The sequence below is a fragment of the Nicotiana tabacum genome, chromosome 17, assembly GCF_000715075.1.
Source record: "Nicotiana tabacum cultivar K326 chromosome 17, ASM71507v2, whole genome shotgun sequence".
Classification (NCBI taxonomy): Eukaryota; Viridiplantae; Streptophyta; class Magnoliopsida; order Solanales; family Solanaceae; genus Nicotiana; species Nicotiana tabacum.
The window spans coordinates 123253025-123268262 of NC_134096.1; the positions used below are offsets into that span (position 1 = coordinate 123253025).

The 15238-nt window shown below is 35.9% G+C and overlaps 1 protein-coding gene across 3 annotated transcripts; it reads right to left on the reverse strand.

Annotated features, from left to right (window-relative positions):
• Positions 1-435: 435 nt before the first annotated feature.
• LOC107786286 (protein STICHEL-like 3) lies at positions 436-10142 on the reverse strand. Of its 3 annotated transcripts, none has more exons than XM_075234997.1 (7): positions 9518-10060; positions 6823-9388; positions 5685-5904; positions 4784-5338; positions 3055-3646; positions 1722-1785; positions 436-683 (listed from the first exon to the last, which is right to left on the reverse strand). In XM_075234997.1, exons 2-7 carry the CDS (start codon positions 8854-8856, stop codon positions 591-593), a joined length of 3558 nt encoding a protein of 1185 aa, XP_075091098.1. In that variant the 5' UTR covers positions 8857-9388; positions 9518-10060; the 3' UTR covers positions 436-590. The 3 variants fall into 3 exon arrangements, with proteins under 3 accessions (XP_075091098.1, XP_075091100.1, XP_075091099.1); XM_075234999.1 differs by having other exon boundaries at positions 9605-9726; XM_075234998.1 differs by having other exon boundaries at positions 6823-10142.
• Positions 10143-15238: the final 5096 nt, after the last annotated feature.

Genomic DNA, 15238 nt, shown 5'->3' on the forward strand with positions numbered 1-15238 from the left:
GGTCGAGAATTCCTAGATCCACATGGCCAGAGAAATCAAACATTACATAGAAAGAAAACAAAGACAACTAGAGGGGAAAAAAATACAAACATTACCACCGTACCTCACCAATTTTTATTTTTTTTAAAAGGAACAAAGAAAATCAAATTTTCTTTACAAAATCTATTGTTTTTAAATTCCCTTCTTATTCACTTAGAGAAGATTTATAGTTTTGAATGCATAATCTTTTAGTCTTAAGTTCCCAACATGCTTCCAGAATATTTCTTTCAAACTACATCTTCTAAAAATGACCATTGAAACAAAAGTTTCAACTCTCAACTAAGAATCCAACGGGTTTCACATCTGGTAGAAGAGAACTGGTTGCCAATAAAAAAATGTAGATGAGTCTTGCACATGAGATTACCCCCAGAACTATTTAAAACATCTAAAAAGAAATTGCTAGAAACTAAAAAGGCTATATTAATAATGTTACATTTTCCATTTCTCATGTTCTACTTTATTATTTGAAAAATGAAATTGACCCTCTAAACAAAGATTGACCTGAACAAATAGAATAACTAAAACTGAAAATTTTCACTTTTGACTCACTACTACCTTGGAGACCTACCAGAGAGGCACTTCCCGCAAGAAACCAACTTCAGTAAGCTCTTTGGCCTCTTACTTCTTGTTTTCAATCGCGAAAGCTGCACCAATAATTAATTATGTAAGTGATAACTTCAAATAAATCAGTACAGTCTAAGTAAGTTTGCTTTAAATCAGTTTTCTTGAATGTGAGTTGGTGTCTCTATTCCTGTTAAGCCTCTACCTCTATCAAATCATAAAACAAAAAGCTACAAATGAAACCAACAGCACTAAACTGAAAATGGACTCACATTCCATTTACACACACCAAGACCATCTTCCTATTGATAAATATGCCAAAAAGAACATGAAACTGGCTCGATTATGCCAGCCTACTAAATTGGGTGCCGTAAAGCAACATTTCACCACTAACCTGAATAATACTACTATTTATAGCTATAGCCTTATGTTATTTAAAGGCCTTTTATATTCAAATATGTGACACCTTTTACAGAAAACTGGCTTTATTGGCTGGCATTTTATAGTTTTAACATCTCATGCAATACCTAAGCAACAGTGGAAACTATGAATATGCAATTGTCCCATCTATTTCCCTTTTTGGGAAGGCAGAGGTGTTTGCTAAAAATTGCAGAATATTCAACAGGAGTGAATATTCTCAAAGCCATAGATTAGGCCAGTTACTTTGCTATTTTCTAAATAACCGAAAAATAAGCTATTTCTAGCTTCGGAACTCAATAGAATGGGCCCGCCTCTAACATGTGCCTACAACACATCCCGCGCTATACTCCCCTTGCCATTGAACCGAAGCCTATGGCATAAACCAGTTGCTTTCCTCCTTTTTTTTTCTTTTTTTTTTGGCGGGGGGGGGGGGGGGTAAGAGATGTCTCCTCTTGGTCCATCATAACCAGGTAAATGGAAGACAAGACAGCCAGTAAGGAAGCATCTTCATTTGACATGTGAGGAAGTGAACAATCTTCATACATGCTTACAATTGCAACTGTTTTCTTGCAGCATGTCAAGTTACAATTAGTGGCAGAATGCAAGCAAATTATGTTGACATACTCAAAATCTAAGATGCGCAGAAAATATTCAATGACTCTTACATTCAAAAAGAAAATAGACTTTTGAAATCTGTTTACCTTTCGGCGGGTGATTCTTTTAGCCTTCCAGCAAAGCAAGCTCCTTGATCTTGGCTCTAATCTCCTGCAGAGAAGAAATATCACATTACTACATGAGAATCTTCAACTCAAACAAGGAACATTTACCCCTTTTCCAACAACAATTGAATGTTAAGTATAAACAGTTATACCTACTATAAGAACTATGTGATATAGGAGTATCGTTCCAAATAAAAAATAAAAATAACATTCCAATATGTACAAGTGACCGCCCCATCAGAAGCTTCAGTAAAATTGCTACAAGACAGATTTAGACCAATTTTGTTCCAGCGATAAGTATGAAAAGAGGAAGTTCTTTGAGTAGAAAGGTCCACTTTCAGCTTCATGTGGCGTTATCAAGGAACTAGTATATAGTTTATAATACTCGATAACTAAGAAAACTAGTAAAAGGTATTTATCAAAAAAAGAAGAATTACAAAGGTATGGAAAGATACATATAATACATGGATTACAGAAACATGTACTTGCAATATCCTCTGCCCAACTAACTCATACGAGAAAATTGGTGCCAAGTTCATAACTTGCATGGACAATAGGCATATGAAACTCGAGGAATGGTGTTTATGCTTTCTGCTTTTAATTCAACTAATGATATCTACACATGATGAGTATTAAAAAAAACTAAGTGGCGCCATATGTTCTGATGTTATACTCAAAGGTCTATCTACACTCTCAAAGAAGTATAGATAGCTTGTAACATTTTCTATGGGGTCTTATAGTTGATAACTGGTGAAGGGACAACACTAAGTTGGAGTGAGTGTCTCTAGCATGTGTATCCCTCGATCCACTTACCTGTGAAGGATGGAGGGGCTGCTTCTGCTACACATTTCAACAACAACAACAACAACAACCCAGTATAATCCCACTAGTGGGGTCTGGGGAGGGTAGTGTGTACGCAGACCTTACCCCTACCCTGAGGTAGAGAGGTTGTTCCCGATAGACCCTCGGCTCCCCTCCCTCCAAGAACTCCCACCTTGCTCTTGGGGTGACTCGAACTCACAACCTCTTGGTTGGAAGTGGAGAGTGTTCACCACTAGAGCAACTCACTCTTGTCCTGCTACACATTTCATATAATACAAATATTCACCCCTATATCTCCTCACCCAAGTAATGAGTAGGACATTCTCTAATCTTTTGCGCATTTGTACTACTATATAAAATGAAAACAACTTAAAGAAATAGTCCTGTTTTATTTGTTTAAATGGGATATTATCTATATCTTCAAGCAAATGAATGTGAAAATGTTTATATATAACGTGATAGTACAAGAAAGATGGGAAAAAGAGGTACATACAAATTCTCTTGTTCAAGCTTTTCAGCAATAGAAACAGCCTTGCGTTTTGACCAGCTACTTGGTTGCGTATATCCTTCTGCCTGCTGAATTACGTGGGCAAGAGATACCTTGCTCTTAACTAGGCTCAAACTCTGGCTTCTATCCCCTGATTTTCTTCGTTCAGGTATGGAGGTGGATGAATTTTTCGCTATAGACACTGTCCCTCCCGGCAAATCAGATCGTGTATTGTCGATCTGACCATGGTGTTTTAATTCTCTTGGAGAAGCTTCCTCTTCAACTATCTCGCTATCACCTATTCCTCTTGAGTCAAGCTTTGCAAAAGCCAAACCTTCTCTGTCATTTACTTGCGTCCTGGTGTTTTCATCAGGGCCTGCCATTCTCATCCCATTACCATAAATACCGGGGCTTGTACCTATATGAGATGCTGACAAGACCATTGGTCCAGCCCTGACGTCTTTCCCGGATTCACATCTGATTTCTATTGTCACTGGGGATCCAAGAACAGACTCAAAAGCTTGTAAAATATGACCCCTGAATTTCTCTACCTTAGATTTTGTCAGATGTGAGCTGAACAGTAAATGCACAGTTGGAGCTGCAACGAAATTAGCAAATTAGATGAGCACACACACCGTCTACAATGAAGCCTAACAGATCAGATTTGATAGTTTTTTCCAACAAGATGTCAGGACACCAGCATAATAACCTAAAAATGCTTTGTACAAGGAAAAAAAGTTGCAGCATCTGTCCATCCAATTTTGAATGACAATATGACACACTGTACATGAAAAATATCTTTCCAATAGAGTCCCTCCTTCCCTCTCTCATGTGTCATGTGGCACATATGCAAAGCATATACAAGTCTAGAATACCACTTAAGACTCAGAATTGCTACAAGTCAGCATGACCTTTTTTTTTCTAAATGTTTGAATTACAGGAAGTCAAAAACTACAACATTTAGATGCCAGTCAAAAGGGTATCTTACAACAGAATGAATATGGACTTACAAACTGAACCAAGTTGAAAAGTGAAAAGAGTAGTACTTAGGAAGGCAAGCCATGCATTAAGTTTGTTAACACGGATGTAAATTAAGCAGGTAACCAAAAGATGTACATCAGGAATGATAAAAAGAGAGTTTCAAAATAATGAGGGAATAAGAATGAAGCACTAAAAACACTCTTGGAATAGCAGCCTGCTACTACAGCAGCTGCAAACAGGGCAATCAAATGAAGTGCTCAAACCATATGCATGTCAAAATGTGCCCACTTTATGTTATTAGGTTCCAAGTCAAATCCACCTTCCCCACAAAAATAGCAAGTTTAACATCCTAGACATCTGTAAATATACGCTCATGATCTCTATTAACCAAGAAACCAACGACTATATCCAAGAAATTTGAATAGACAGGGTTGTCCAAGAAAGCCAAACCTCCTTTTTTTTTTAGGGTCCAGATTTTTTCCTGAATAAGAGAAAAGAAGCTTTTCTTGGATCCACTCCATAATCGTTTCTTAAAGGAGTGAGGCCCATAATAATGTTAAAAATAACCAAGATCTGTTTTTAGCTAATGATAATGTGTTAAACTGATCTAGCCGAGAAAACTTTTCCGGTTTTGACCTGCTGATTAAACATGCAGTTGAAATGCACAAGCAATGAAAATAATTATGAACAGTTCACTAGTCATGACCACAAGACATAGCTAATGATATTTGTAAGAGACCTAAACGAATTGTACCTGCTCCAAAGCTGAGTGAGGTAAGCTTCCCTTCTCGATACATGAACTCTTTTAAGCCATTTATTTCAATATTTTGAAGCACTTCTAACCATATTTCTTCAATATCATGGTGCAACTTATCAGGAAGCTGGCCACTGCTCATTCTATTTTTATCACTAGAGACTCTATAAGCCTTTTGAGTAAATACTCCAGCTCCATTATGCCCTTTTCCACCAATGCAAACACCTTTCATCTTGGAGTCAGAGTAAATATCACCAGAATTTCCAGCTTGAATGTTTTCTACCCTACCTTTTGTGTCTTTGTGTGGCAAGTCAGCATGCTCAACATTACTTTTCCTGGGTCTTTCCATTCCCCCTGCATTATTCAAGCCTAGTGGACTTTGAATAAAACTAGTGTCTGCAGAGGAATTGGGCAACATATACTGCTGGTCTGGAGCAAGTTGCAGCAATGCAGCTGTAAGCCAGGTAAGTCTGTCATTTGACATTCTCAGCTGCTTTTCAGCTTCAGATAGTGTTTTCAGAGCTTGACGCAATTTTTCCATATCCTGTTTTGATACTGCAACCAAAGAATAGAGGAAAGTAAGATCAAGTTGAACCTGGAGAACAATACGATTAAGATGGCATATAAAGTCCGGAAGTTCCTGTGAGATTTTATCGAAAGAGAATGAGAAGGAAATTAGTTGACTTGAGGAACGTGACATAAGATTCTAGTTGCAAATTGCTTTGGAAGCCATGTTGATTAACTTTCATTTGCAAGACTTATAAAGGGAAATGCAATGATGTGCTGTCTGACAATCATGAGCTGTTTACCAGTAGTTTATTATCCAGTATCATATGGATCTATCAAGCAGGACAACGAATAACTCATTTATTACGGAATAACCAAATTATGGAGCACTTACATGCTTGGCGGCGAAAGAACTTCCTCCGAGGCCTTTCTTTTGTGAAGTCATAGCTCCCTGCAAGTATATCAGTTATGACTGTAGCAAGTTGCGACATTAAAGCTAAGGGTTCGACACCAGATTCCATGATCTCCCTCAAATGTTTCACCGTATTGACAGTGTCCGCAGATAACGCCAAGTCAAGTAGGTCCACTAATTTCTCATCAGATATAAGTCCAACCTGTAATAGCGGTCAAGTCATAAAAACAAGTTATCAAAATGTTTGATTTACATATATAAAGTTAAGTTAACAGGCAACTTTTCAAAGAAGATGAAGCAAAGCTTAGCCTCTACGAAGAATAGCATGATTTTCCATAGAAGTCATCCATAAAAACAAGTGGAAGTAATTCTAATAAAGCAGATTCCACTTCTTCATCAAAGAACAATATCTACTAAATGCCATTTCTAAATTGTTCGATATTATTATGCAACACGCAATTACAAGTCCATTAGAGGCAATTTTGGTTCTATAGGAAGCTTAAAGTACATTCGAATGTGTGCCAAGGCTTCTATCATATAATTGGATAACCTGTTAAAATTCACATCCAAGATGCCTAATGCTCCAGCAGCACTGTAAACTGATACTAAAACCTCTTACAGTTAAAGCATGATATCCTCTTACGAAAGACAAGGCGCATTCCTGAGGAGAAAGATAATAGTTTAATTAGCCTTAGACACCTAACTTCCTCATTTGGCTAAAGCTTTTTGCTAAAAACTTATGAGACCAAACAGAAGTTAATCATATGCCACCCTCTTAGTGAAAGCATACTTTAAGGTAAAAAGAATGAAAAACTAAAATCTCCTTCTAACGCTGTGAAGGTCTTTGTCCACCTGATAAAAGATGCAGTATGATAAATCAAAGCATGTTCAGTAATCTCCCCATTGAGTAAAGGGAGAATGAAAGAAAACAAAATTCTTGCACAAAAATTTTGACCCTTAATTTGGACATTCCATATATATATGTGCAAATAAAATAAGGTTAAAGTGAGATCATTAGATAAATAATATAAATGCTTTAGCAACAAAGTATGAGATCTTGGTCTGCCAAGCAACAAGAAGTTTCTTGGCTTTTGATCAGAGAAAATGCCAGAAAACGCACCAGCTCCTGCACAAGAGGAACAGAAATTCTCTGCCCAAGCAAACTCAATTGCTCAAGAGTCATTTCAGCATCTCTCAACGATCCATCTGATCTTGATGCAATAAGCTTGAGTGCGTCCTTATCGATTTCAAGATCTTCTTTGGTTGCTATCCATTGCAAAGTATAGATGATATCCGCATCCTTTAACTTGGGAAAAAAGAATTTCTGGCACCTAGATATGATTATATGAGGCAAGACATCAAGACTTGAGGATACAAGCATGAAAACGACTCGCCTAGGGGCTCTATCGATGACCTTTAGAATAGCACTCCAACAATCAGGTGACAGTGTGTCACAATCATCAAAAATAAAAACCCTATACTGGGATGGCAGTTTGGAAACAATCATATTATCAAGAAGATCCATCATATTCTCAAAATCAAAATTACTGACAGGACCTATTTCCCTTATATTCCGACTCCTTCCCATATCATGTGCAACGCAAGAATCACAAAACCCACAAGGCTTGGGATGCTCAATCGATTGGCAATTTAATGACCTTGCAAATATGCGGGCACATGAGGTCTTTCCTGTTCCATGGGGCCCATAGAAAACATAAAGCAAGCCAACCTTTCTCTTAACAGCAGCATTTGAAAGAGCTTGTGCAACTAAATTCTGTCCTACCAGATCCCGGAAATTTCTTGGCATATACTTTTGTGTTAGACTCTGGTGCCTACTATTGCCACGCCTACGAAATTTGTGTTGCTGACCTGATCTAGCTTCCGAAGCAAGATCCGAGTCAAGTTCTTGCTTTAGCAAATTGTCAGCATAGATACCCAACTCTCCCGAATAATCGTGAACCCAAGCAGGATTGTCTGTACTTCCCTGAGAATTTGAAGCATCCAGTAGTAAGGGCAACGCCTCTGTCTCAGATTTACTAGATGAACTCGAGTATTCGGACATTATTGGCATATCAGCAGAGTCCCTCCCTCTGTGACCAATACCACTTCTTTTTGACCTTGGGTCAGACAAACCACAAGATAAGCTCTTACCTGCCATATCAAGAAATGATTTTCCCCTATGATGAATCCTTGACCAGTTCCAAGGAATTCCGCATCCATTCCTTGGAGCCCTTGTCACATTCTGGTTGGCATACTCTTCGTAGCACTCTTCTGCATGATATTTTTGGTGAGCTGAAGCTTGACCTAATGAATTTGAGGCCACAGACATTTCATTGTGGGCAAGAGCATCTCTTGAAGGAACAGAAGCCCGAGCTCTTCTTGCCCGTCGAAACTTGCGCTGTTTTACTCTGCCACTGCCATAGCCACGAGTGGTTGCCTCCGCTTGCGCTGCAAATTTCTCATTACGAGTTTGCCTTCCATGAGAAGAAGCTACCTCATCACTGTCCATTGGAACATTATTTAATTGCTCAGAGAGGGTCCGTATTCGATCGTCATGCCTCTGCCTCTCTATTTCATTGCTAATTCTATCCCTTGGTTCAGAGTTCTCTGAAACAGTATTGTGAACCAAATCATCTGGACGCTCATCCTTGAAGTCAGTTCCCAGATTCCTACCGCTTGATTCTTCTCTCCTAACTCTCCTCCGCTCTCGAATTCCACTCTTGCTACTTCGGTCACTTGGAGCCCCTGCTACTCGCTCAATATTAATCTCTGCAGAAGCGACTCTAGATGACGATCGGCCAGCTAAAGGAGGTGAGCTTCCAGATAAACCTCTAGCATCCCTAGGCCGGTCTATGCCTAGAGACCGCCTACCACTGCTGACAACAGCATCCCTCCTTTCACTTGTTTTAAGAAGGGCATCGACAACAGAAGGAGAATGCCACGAGGGTGGACTTGCAGAAGGATCCCTCAACGACCTCGACCTCTGAAGGACAACAAGCTCCCTCATAAGGGATCTGTCACCCAAGATTGGGCTCTGCTTATGCATGTGGTTCTTCAAATGAATACAATTTGTCAAATGTATGTGGTTTCGTAGGTGATCACTAATGTTTCCATTTGCATCCTTAAGAATCCGGTCACGGACAGCCCTGGTCATGATCAGTACATATATTGATCCAAAAACGGAAATATTCTTGAATTATGATTAGACTTCAACCAATGCATCATTCTCTCTCCAAATCTTCTCAATTATGCAAAAAAAAATCCAACTTTAAAAAGCATTGCAAACTCACCAGTAAAATCTCATTATTAACAACCCAGAACCAAGTAATAATGACCAAATCAAACTCGATTCCTCAAAGATTCACCTTCCAAAACTATCAAACAAAACCGACAATTATTATACACCTTCACAATTAACCAATCTCACGTTCAGTGACTGCTAAAATTCCCAAGCAGAAAAATCTTAAACCAAATCATTAGGCAATAAAAATCCAATTAGCCAGTTGCCACTCCTGCTTACTACCCAACAAAGAAAACAAAGCAAAAACAAAAACCCATCTCAACTATAGCATAAAGATTCCAACAAGAAACTTTCCACACCCCAGTACATTTAACTCAAAAACTCTCAGCCACCAAACAGTGAGTCGACAAAAACAAAGCAGCCCACCTTTCTTCTTGAAAAATACCTGAATTAACCAACCAAAACTTTAAAGCTTTAAATAGCTTAATAGAAGTAAAGGGTCACTGTATATTCTGACTGAATGGTGGTAATTAAAGAGAAAGCAAAGATGAGAGAGAAACACTACATTACTCACCTGAATCAAGAGAGAAACTAGTTGTTCTAGTGGCTAAAGAGCAAGTGACCCGTTACTATCATAAAAAGGTCTTTGTTTTTGGTTTACCTTTTTCTCAGATCTCTTTGTATACCATAGTTTCACATGAACTTCACGAGGGCTTCCTTCAAGAAAACGATAGAAGTTGCCACTCACCTCACAAACACACACACACACAGAGAAGAGCATGTGCATATACACACACAGAGAAGAGCATGTGCATATGCGAGTATAAACGCTGTTTTAATTACTGTGTATTTAAATGTATTTGTTTTGCAGAAATTGAGACAACCAGTTATGAGCTGAACAGAGCAGAAAATGGGTTGTGTTTATTTTTACTAGACCAGAAGAGAGAGAGAGATTCGTGGGTGTTTGTGAAATTGTAAGAAAAAGGGGTGGCTAGAGAGCGAAAACAGAACAATGTAAATGTTACTGATAGAGATAGAGAAAAGGAAGAATCTTGGAAAATTTGCTGAGGAATTTGGGTACACTTTTGCAAGAGAAAAGGAAAAGGAGTTCTTTTTTTTTTAGCATCGAATAAATAATAATGATTGTTGGATTTTGAATTAAAATCTCTTCTCTCTCTTTTCCTAATGGTTTCTTTCTTTTCTTGGAGTCTTTTAACATGATTTGCTTAATAATTAAATAATCATAGATTTGAATCTCCAACTATATGGTTATTAAGATGACAGTGAAGTCGGAGTAATAATACATACTTTAGAAATTGTAGCAAGAATGCATATTTAAGGAAGAGCATATATTTTTCTTATAGGGAGAAATGTTTTTTTTTCGTCCTTTTAACCGGAAATATTCTACTTTTTGTATTAATTGTACTTAATTATTTATTATACATTAACGAGCTTTTATTTAATATTTTATTTGTTCACTTTTACTTGTTCAGTATATTAAAAATATATCTTTACTTTTATTTATCTATTTTAGCAAATCAATATAAAAGTAATTATTTTTCCTGTTTTACCCTTATCAACTATTCATTTCCCAAATTATTTTTTAAAACTTTGAAAATGTTATTATTATAATTATTATTAATATTATGGTATTTTTTAAAGAGAGTGCAAAGTCAATTATAAACAACTAAAGTGAATGGAGGAGTAAAAAATACTATAATGTTTATTTACCAATGGATGGAAAGAAACAAGAGGGTGAGTTTGAATTTTTGGGCAACCTCTCAAGTAAAAGTAACAGTTAGCTAATAATAGCAAAATACTACTTAAAAGTAACGGTAGATAACATCCAGAAATCAGAATGAACACAATAAGGACGTAAAATTTAAATTGAACGAATAACTTAGGAAATTAGGACGATGCCTATTTATAATCCTTCTTAGTTGGTGCTTTGGTGCAGGGCACACTACTTATTAGGAAACAAATCTAGGCTGCTTGGTTTAGTAAAGTACTCCAATTTTGTCAAAATAACGATATTTAGTAGATTTTGATTTCACAAAATTAACAGATGTATTTACACTAAAAATTTTATGCAGCTGTTGATTTTTCCAAACTCGCAATTACTTCTTTACCTCAGTACAAAAATATAAAAGTAATGTTTAGATTTTTATTATGCAATTAATATTTGTACTTGTTTTGCTATTCTAATCAGCCCGATTACGAAAGAGATATAAGGCATAAAAAGAAAAAATACATTGATATGGTATGTATTTATGCAATTTATGAGCAGTACATATTACTCAACATCATCTTTCACGTGCAAACCAATTTTAGTGTTCATTGATTAATTTTAATGTGAATATGAGCTTACCAAATCAGCTATAATATCATGTGAAACTATCTAAGTATCTAATACCAAACCTTTGACAAGGTGGGTTGCTCTGATAGTAAGCACCCTTCACTTCCAACCAAGAGGTTGTGAGTTCGAGTCACCTCAAGAGCAAGGTGGGGAGTTCTTGGAGGGAAGGATGCCGAAGGTCTATTGGAAATAGTCTCTCTACCCAGGGTAGGGGTAAGGTCTGCATACACATTACCTTCCCCAGACTCCACTAGTGGAATTATACTGGATTGTTGTTGTTGTTATTGTAATATCAAACCTTAGGACGATAACAAAAGGTGATCAAAATATATAAACTCTCTTAAATGCCCTTACATAACACATGTGATGATTTAAATCAATACATTTAAAAAGGCTATTTAAAGTACATTAGTTTTGTTCTAAACGATTTTGGAAACATTAAACTAAAACTAAAATCAAACGCCACATAAATAATTAAGGAAAATGGAAGAAAGGAAGAGGAAAGGTGAACTTTTTGAATTTGGTGGGGGCCAATAGCCAAAGAGTTCCGTTTGGTTCGAAACGAAATACCGTTGCAGTGTACGTACGGTCTCAACTCTCAAGTGTGATTTGGACTTTGGAGTTTGGACTATTTATTGATCGGACATTCTTGGGTGGCACATGGTTACCTACATTTTTATCTTAAATTGGAAAATATCGTCCTTTTGAAAAAGAAAAAAAAACTCAGAAAAATAGGGGAAAGAAAGTAAAGTATAATGAGTACTTACACAAGAACAAAGAAAAAGAGAAAAAGAGGAATCATAAAGATTCTAAAAGAGTCTTTCACACAATAATTGTCCATTTAATTCTCACAATCGTCCTTTCCTTTTTCTTTCCTCACCCTTTAAATAGTAGTAGAAATTTTAAAAAGAAAGAAAGAAAGAGCCCGTTTGAATTAGCTTATTTGAAGTAGCTTATAAGCATTAGGTGCTGAAAAATACTTTTAAGTGTTGAAACTGATTTAACAAATAAGCAGTTACGTGTTTGGATATAAGTGGTGAAATTGATAATAAAGCTGCTGTAGTGTTTGATAAAAAAGTGCTGATAAGCTCTTTTTCTGTTAAAATGACTTAAATAACCTTAGAACTGTTTACACTTATAAGGGTGTAATTTCTTCAAAATTTTAGATTCGAGATCGATTCAAATACAAAATATTCTATTTGTCATTTTATTTTAAATATAACTGTGATTAGATAAGATAATTTTTATGATAAGCATATAATCATAAGTTTTATAAGAATAATTAATAAATTGACAAAAAAATTTCAGTAAACAAATAAACCTAAATAGGACAAAATATTTGAAGAAGTTTTTCAGTAAAAAAATAAACCTAAATAGGATAAAATATTTGAAGAGAAACATTGTCTTCATTACCACAGCACTTTGAAACTAATACACCAAACATTTGATATGTCCTCGTTTATTACATACAGTTCAAAGATTAATACACAATCATATAGATACAAATATGCAAAGGAATAGAGAATTTACTTACCTCAAATAGTCAATGAGAAATGCAGACTTGAAGAGGCGGGGGGTTTAGGTTGAAAAAATATGTTAGGCAGTGAGTATCGATGTAGGAGTTTTGTTTTGAAAAGGAAAATTTTAGGGATAAAATAGTAAAAATCTTGGTCAAACTTAAAGTGCTTATAAGCTAAAAATTCATAAGACGGGGGTGACCAGCTTATGGCTTTTGGCTTATTTTTGGCTTATAAGTACTTTTAATTTTACCAAACGCGTAGATAAGCCGAAAAGTATTTATAAGCTAGTTTGACCAGCTTATAAGCTTAGCCAAACACCCTCAAAGACAAATAAGAATGTTCAAGTGCTTATTTTGTTTTTATAGATTTCAGTGCTCTTTATTACTCGGAGAAGAAGGGGAGTATTAACGTAACTGGTAAAATTGTTGATATGTGATTAGGAGGTCGCGAGTTCGAGCCGTGGAAATAGCCTATTGCAAAAATGCAGGATAAGGCTACTTACAATAGTCCGTTGTGGTCCGGCCCTTCTCTAAACCTCGTACATAACGGGAGCTTAGTGTATCGGGCTGCCCTTTTTTTATTTCTCGGAGAAAAAAAAGACATAATAGTAAAGGAAACAAGATAAAAATTTATATTCGTACATTCCAGCTCTAGATTTAGAAAAAATTTCTCGCAAACAATAAAGCAATACCTAAAATTAGCTAGCTCGCAAAATGGACTAACTTTATCAAAATATCTTTGAATGGTGAATACTAGTGATCTCTTTAAATCTATTGTCAATCAATGGTGAAAATGACTAGAAGAACGGAAGAAAGTAATCAATGTAGCCAATTTTAGAAGCTCGATACCAGATATGAGAAGAGGAGTTCACATATTCAATTCTTATATTTATACATGGATTATAAGTGTTCCAAGAGGACTATCCTATAGGAAATTATTGAATGATCAATTAAAATTATCCTCAAAGTGATACCCTAATGACTAATGAGTAATGTCGTGTGTTGGAATCTCACTATTCGCTGTACAGTTGAGCGTTTTTCTTTATTAACCAGTACCAGTATGTGAAAGAGAAACTCATACTGATTCAAAATAACTCTATTTACATCAGAACCCATAAGTATGTAACTTTTCCGAATTAATCCAACAGTCGCATCTTTTTTCCTACTCGGAATTCAATTTCAACATGACACCAAGTGAAATTGTATCCTTTTGTTCATTACAAATTAGTTTCAGCACTTAAATTTTTTTTAATACTTAATGAGCTACTTTCAATTAAGGGATCTTTATATAAATAGTCATTCATTATTTATTTTTTTTAGTCGATATACATAAATCATAAACTAATTATATACAGTTAGACATATATTATATATAAATTGTACTTATATTATACATTTACTAGCTATTTTTAATTTAAGTGATTGTATTGGCGATTATTTAAATTAATTATTCTTGAATTAATTAAGTCAAGCGGTTTACTGTTAAGATCGGGAACCCGGGTAGTGCGGAATTTAGTCAAACAATGGTATAATGACAATAATAAAGATAATGGAAGTTGATAACAACGGCAATTAAAGCATATAAAGAAGACACAAATTTAACGTGGTTCGGTCAAAGTGACCTACGTCCACAAGCGGAGAGGAGCAATTTACTATAACAATAAGAGTACAAAAGAGAGTACAAAATTAGAGTAAACACTATAATTAATCCCAAATACCCTAAGAGAATAATCTCACAAGATCACTCCAAATAAAGGGTTCACACAAGTGTTTCCCAACACTAACTCTCATACAAAACACTCTTAATAAAGGAAGAAAAGAAGAAACAAGAATTGAAGACAAGTCTTATTGGTGTGTGTAAAATGAACTAATGACCTTCCCTTTTATAGGCAAAAAAATTTTGGCCTCTTAGGTGTAAAAGAAGAGATATAGCTTGTACAAATGATGTCCACTACATAATGCAATATTTTTGGGTCCCAAAGAATATTGCCAATAAAGTCTACACTTTGCAAAGATGCTTATGCTTATGTGAGATGGACTCCATTAGCCAAAATATTGACCATATTACAAATCTTCACCTTGGCCTAATTTTGGCTAATATAATAAATTTGCTCCACCCTCTCCGCAAAAGCCCCAATGAGCATATGTCAAAATTTAATACCATCAAAATCAGACAAGTTGTCTGATACCGAAACTGTAGTAGGATATATAACAGTGGATCCCAGTAAAGTATACAACGAACCAGATTTGCATGCTTTCATGATCACAAGAGCACCATGAGAAACTTTCAGAACTCCACTTTCACCTGCGTACTTGCACCCAAGAGATTCTAGAGTGCCCAAAGAGATGAGATTTTTCTTCAAGTCAGAAACATGTCTAACATCGGTGAGAATTCTCACCACACCATCGTGCATTTTAAT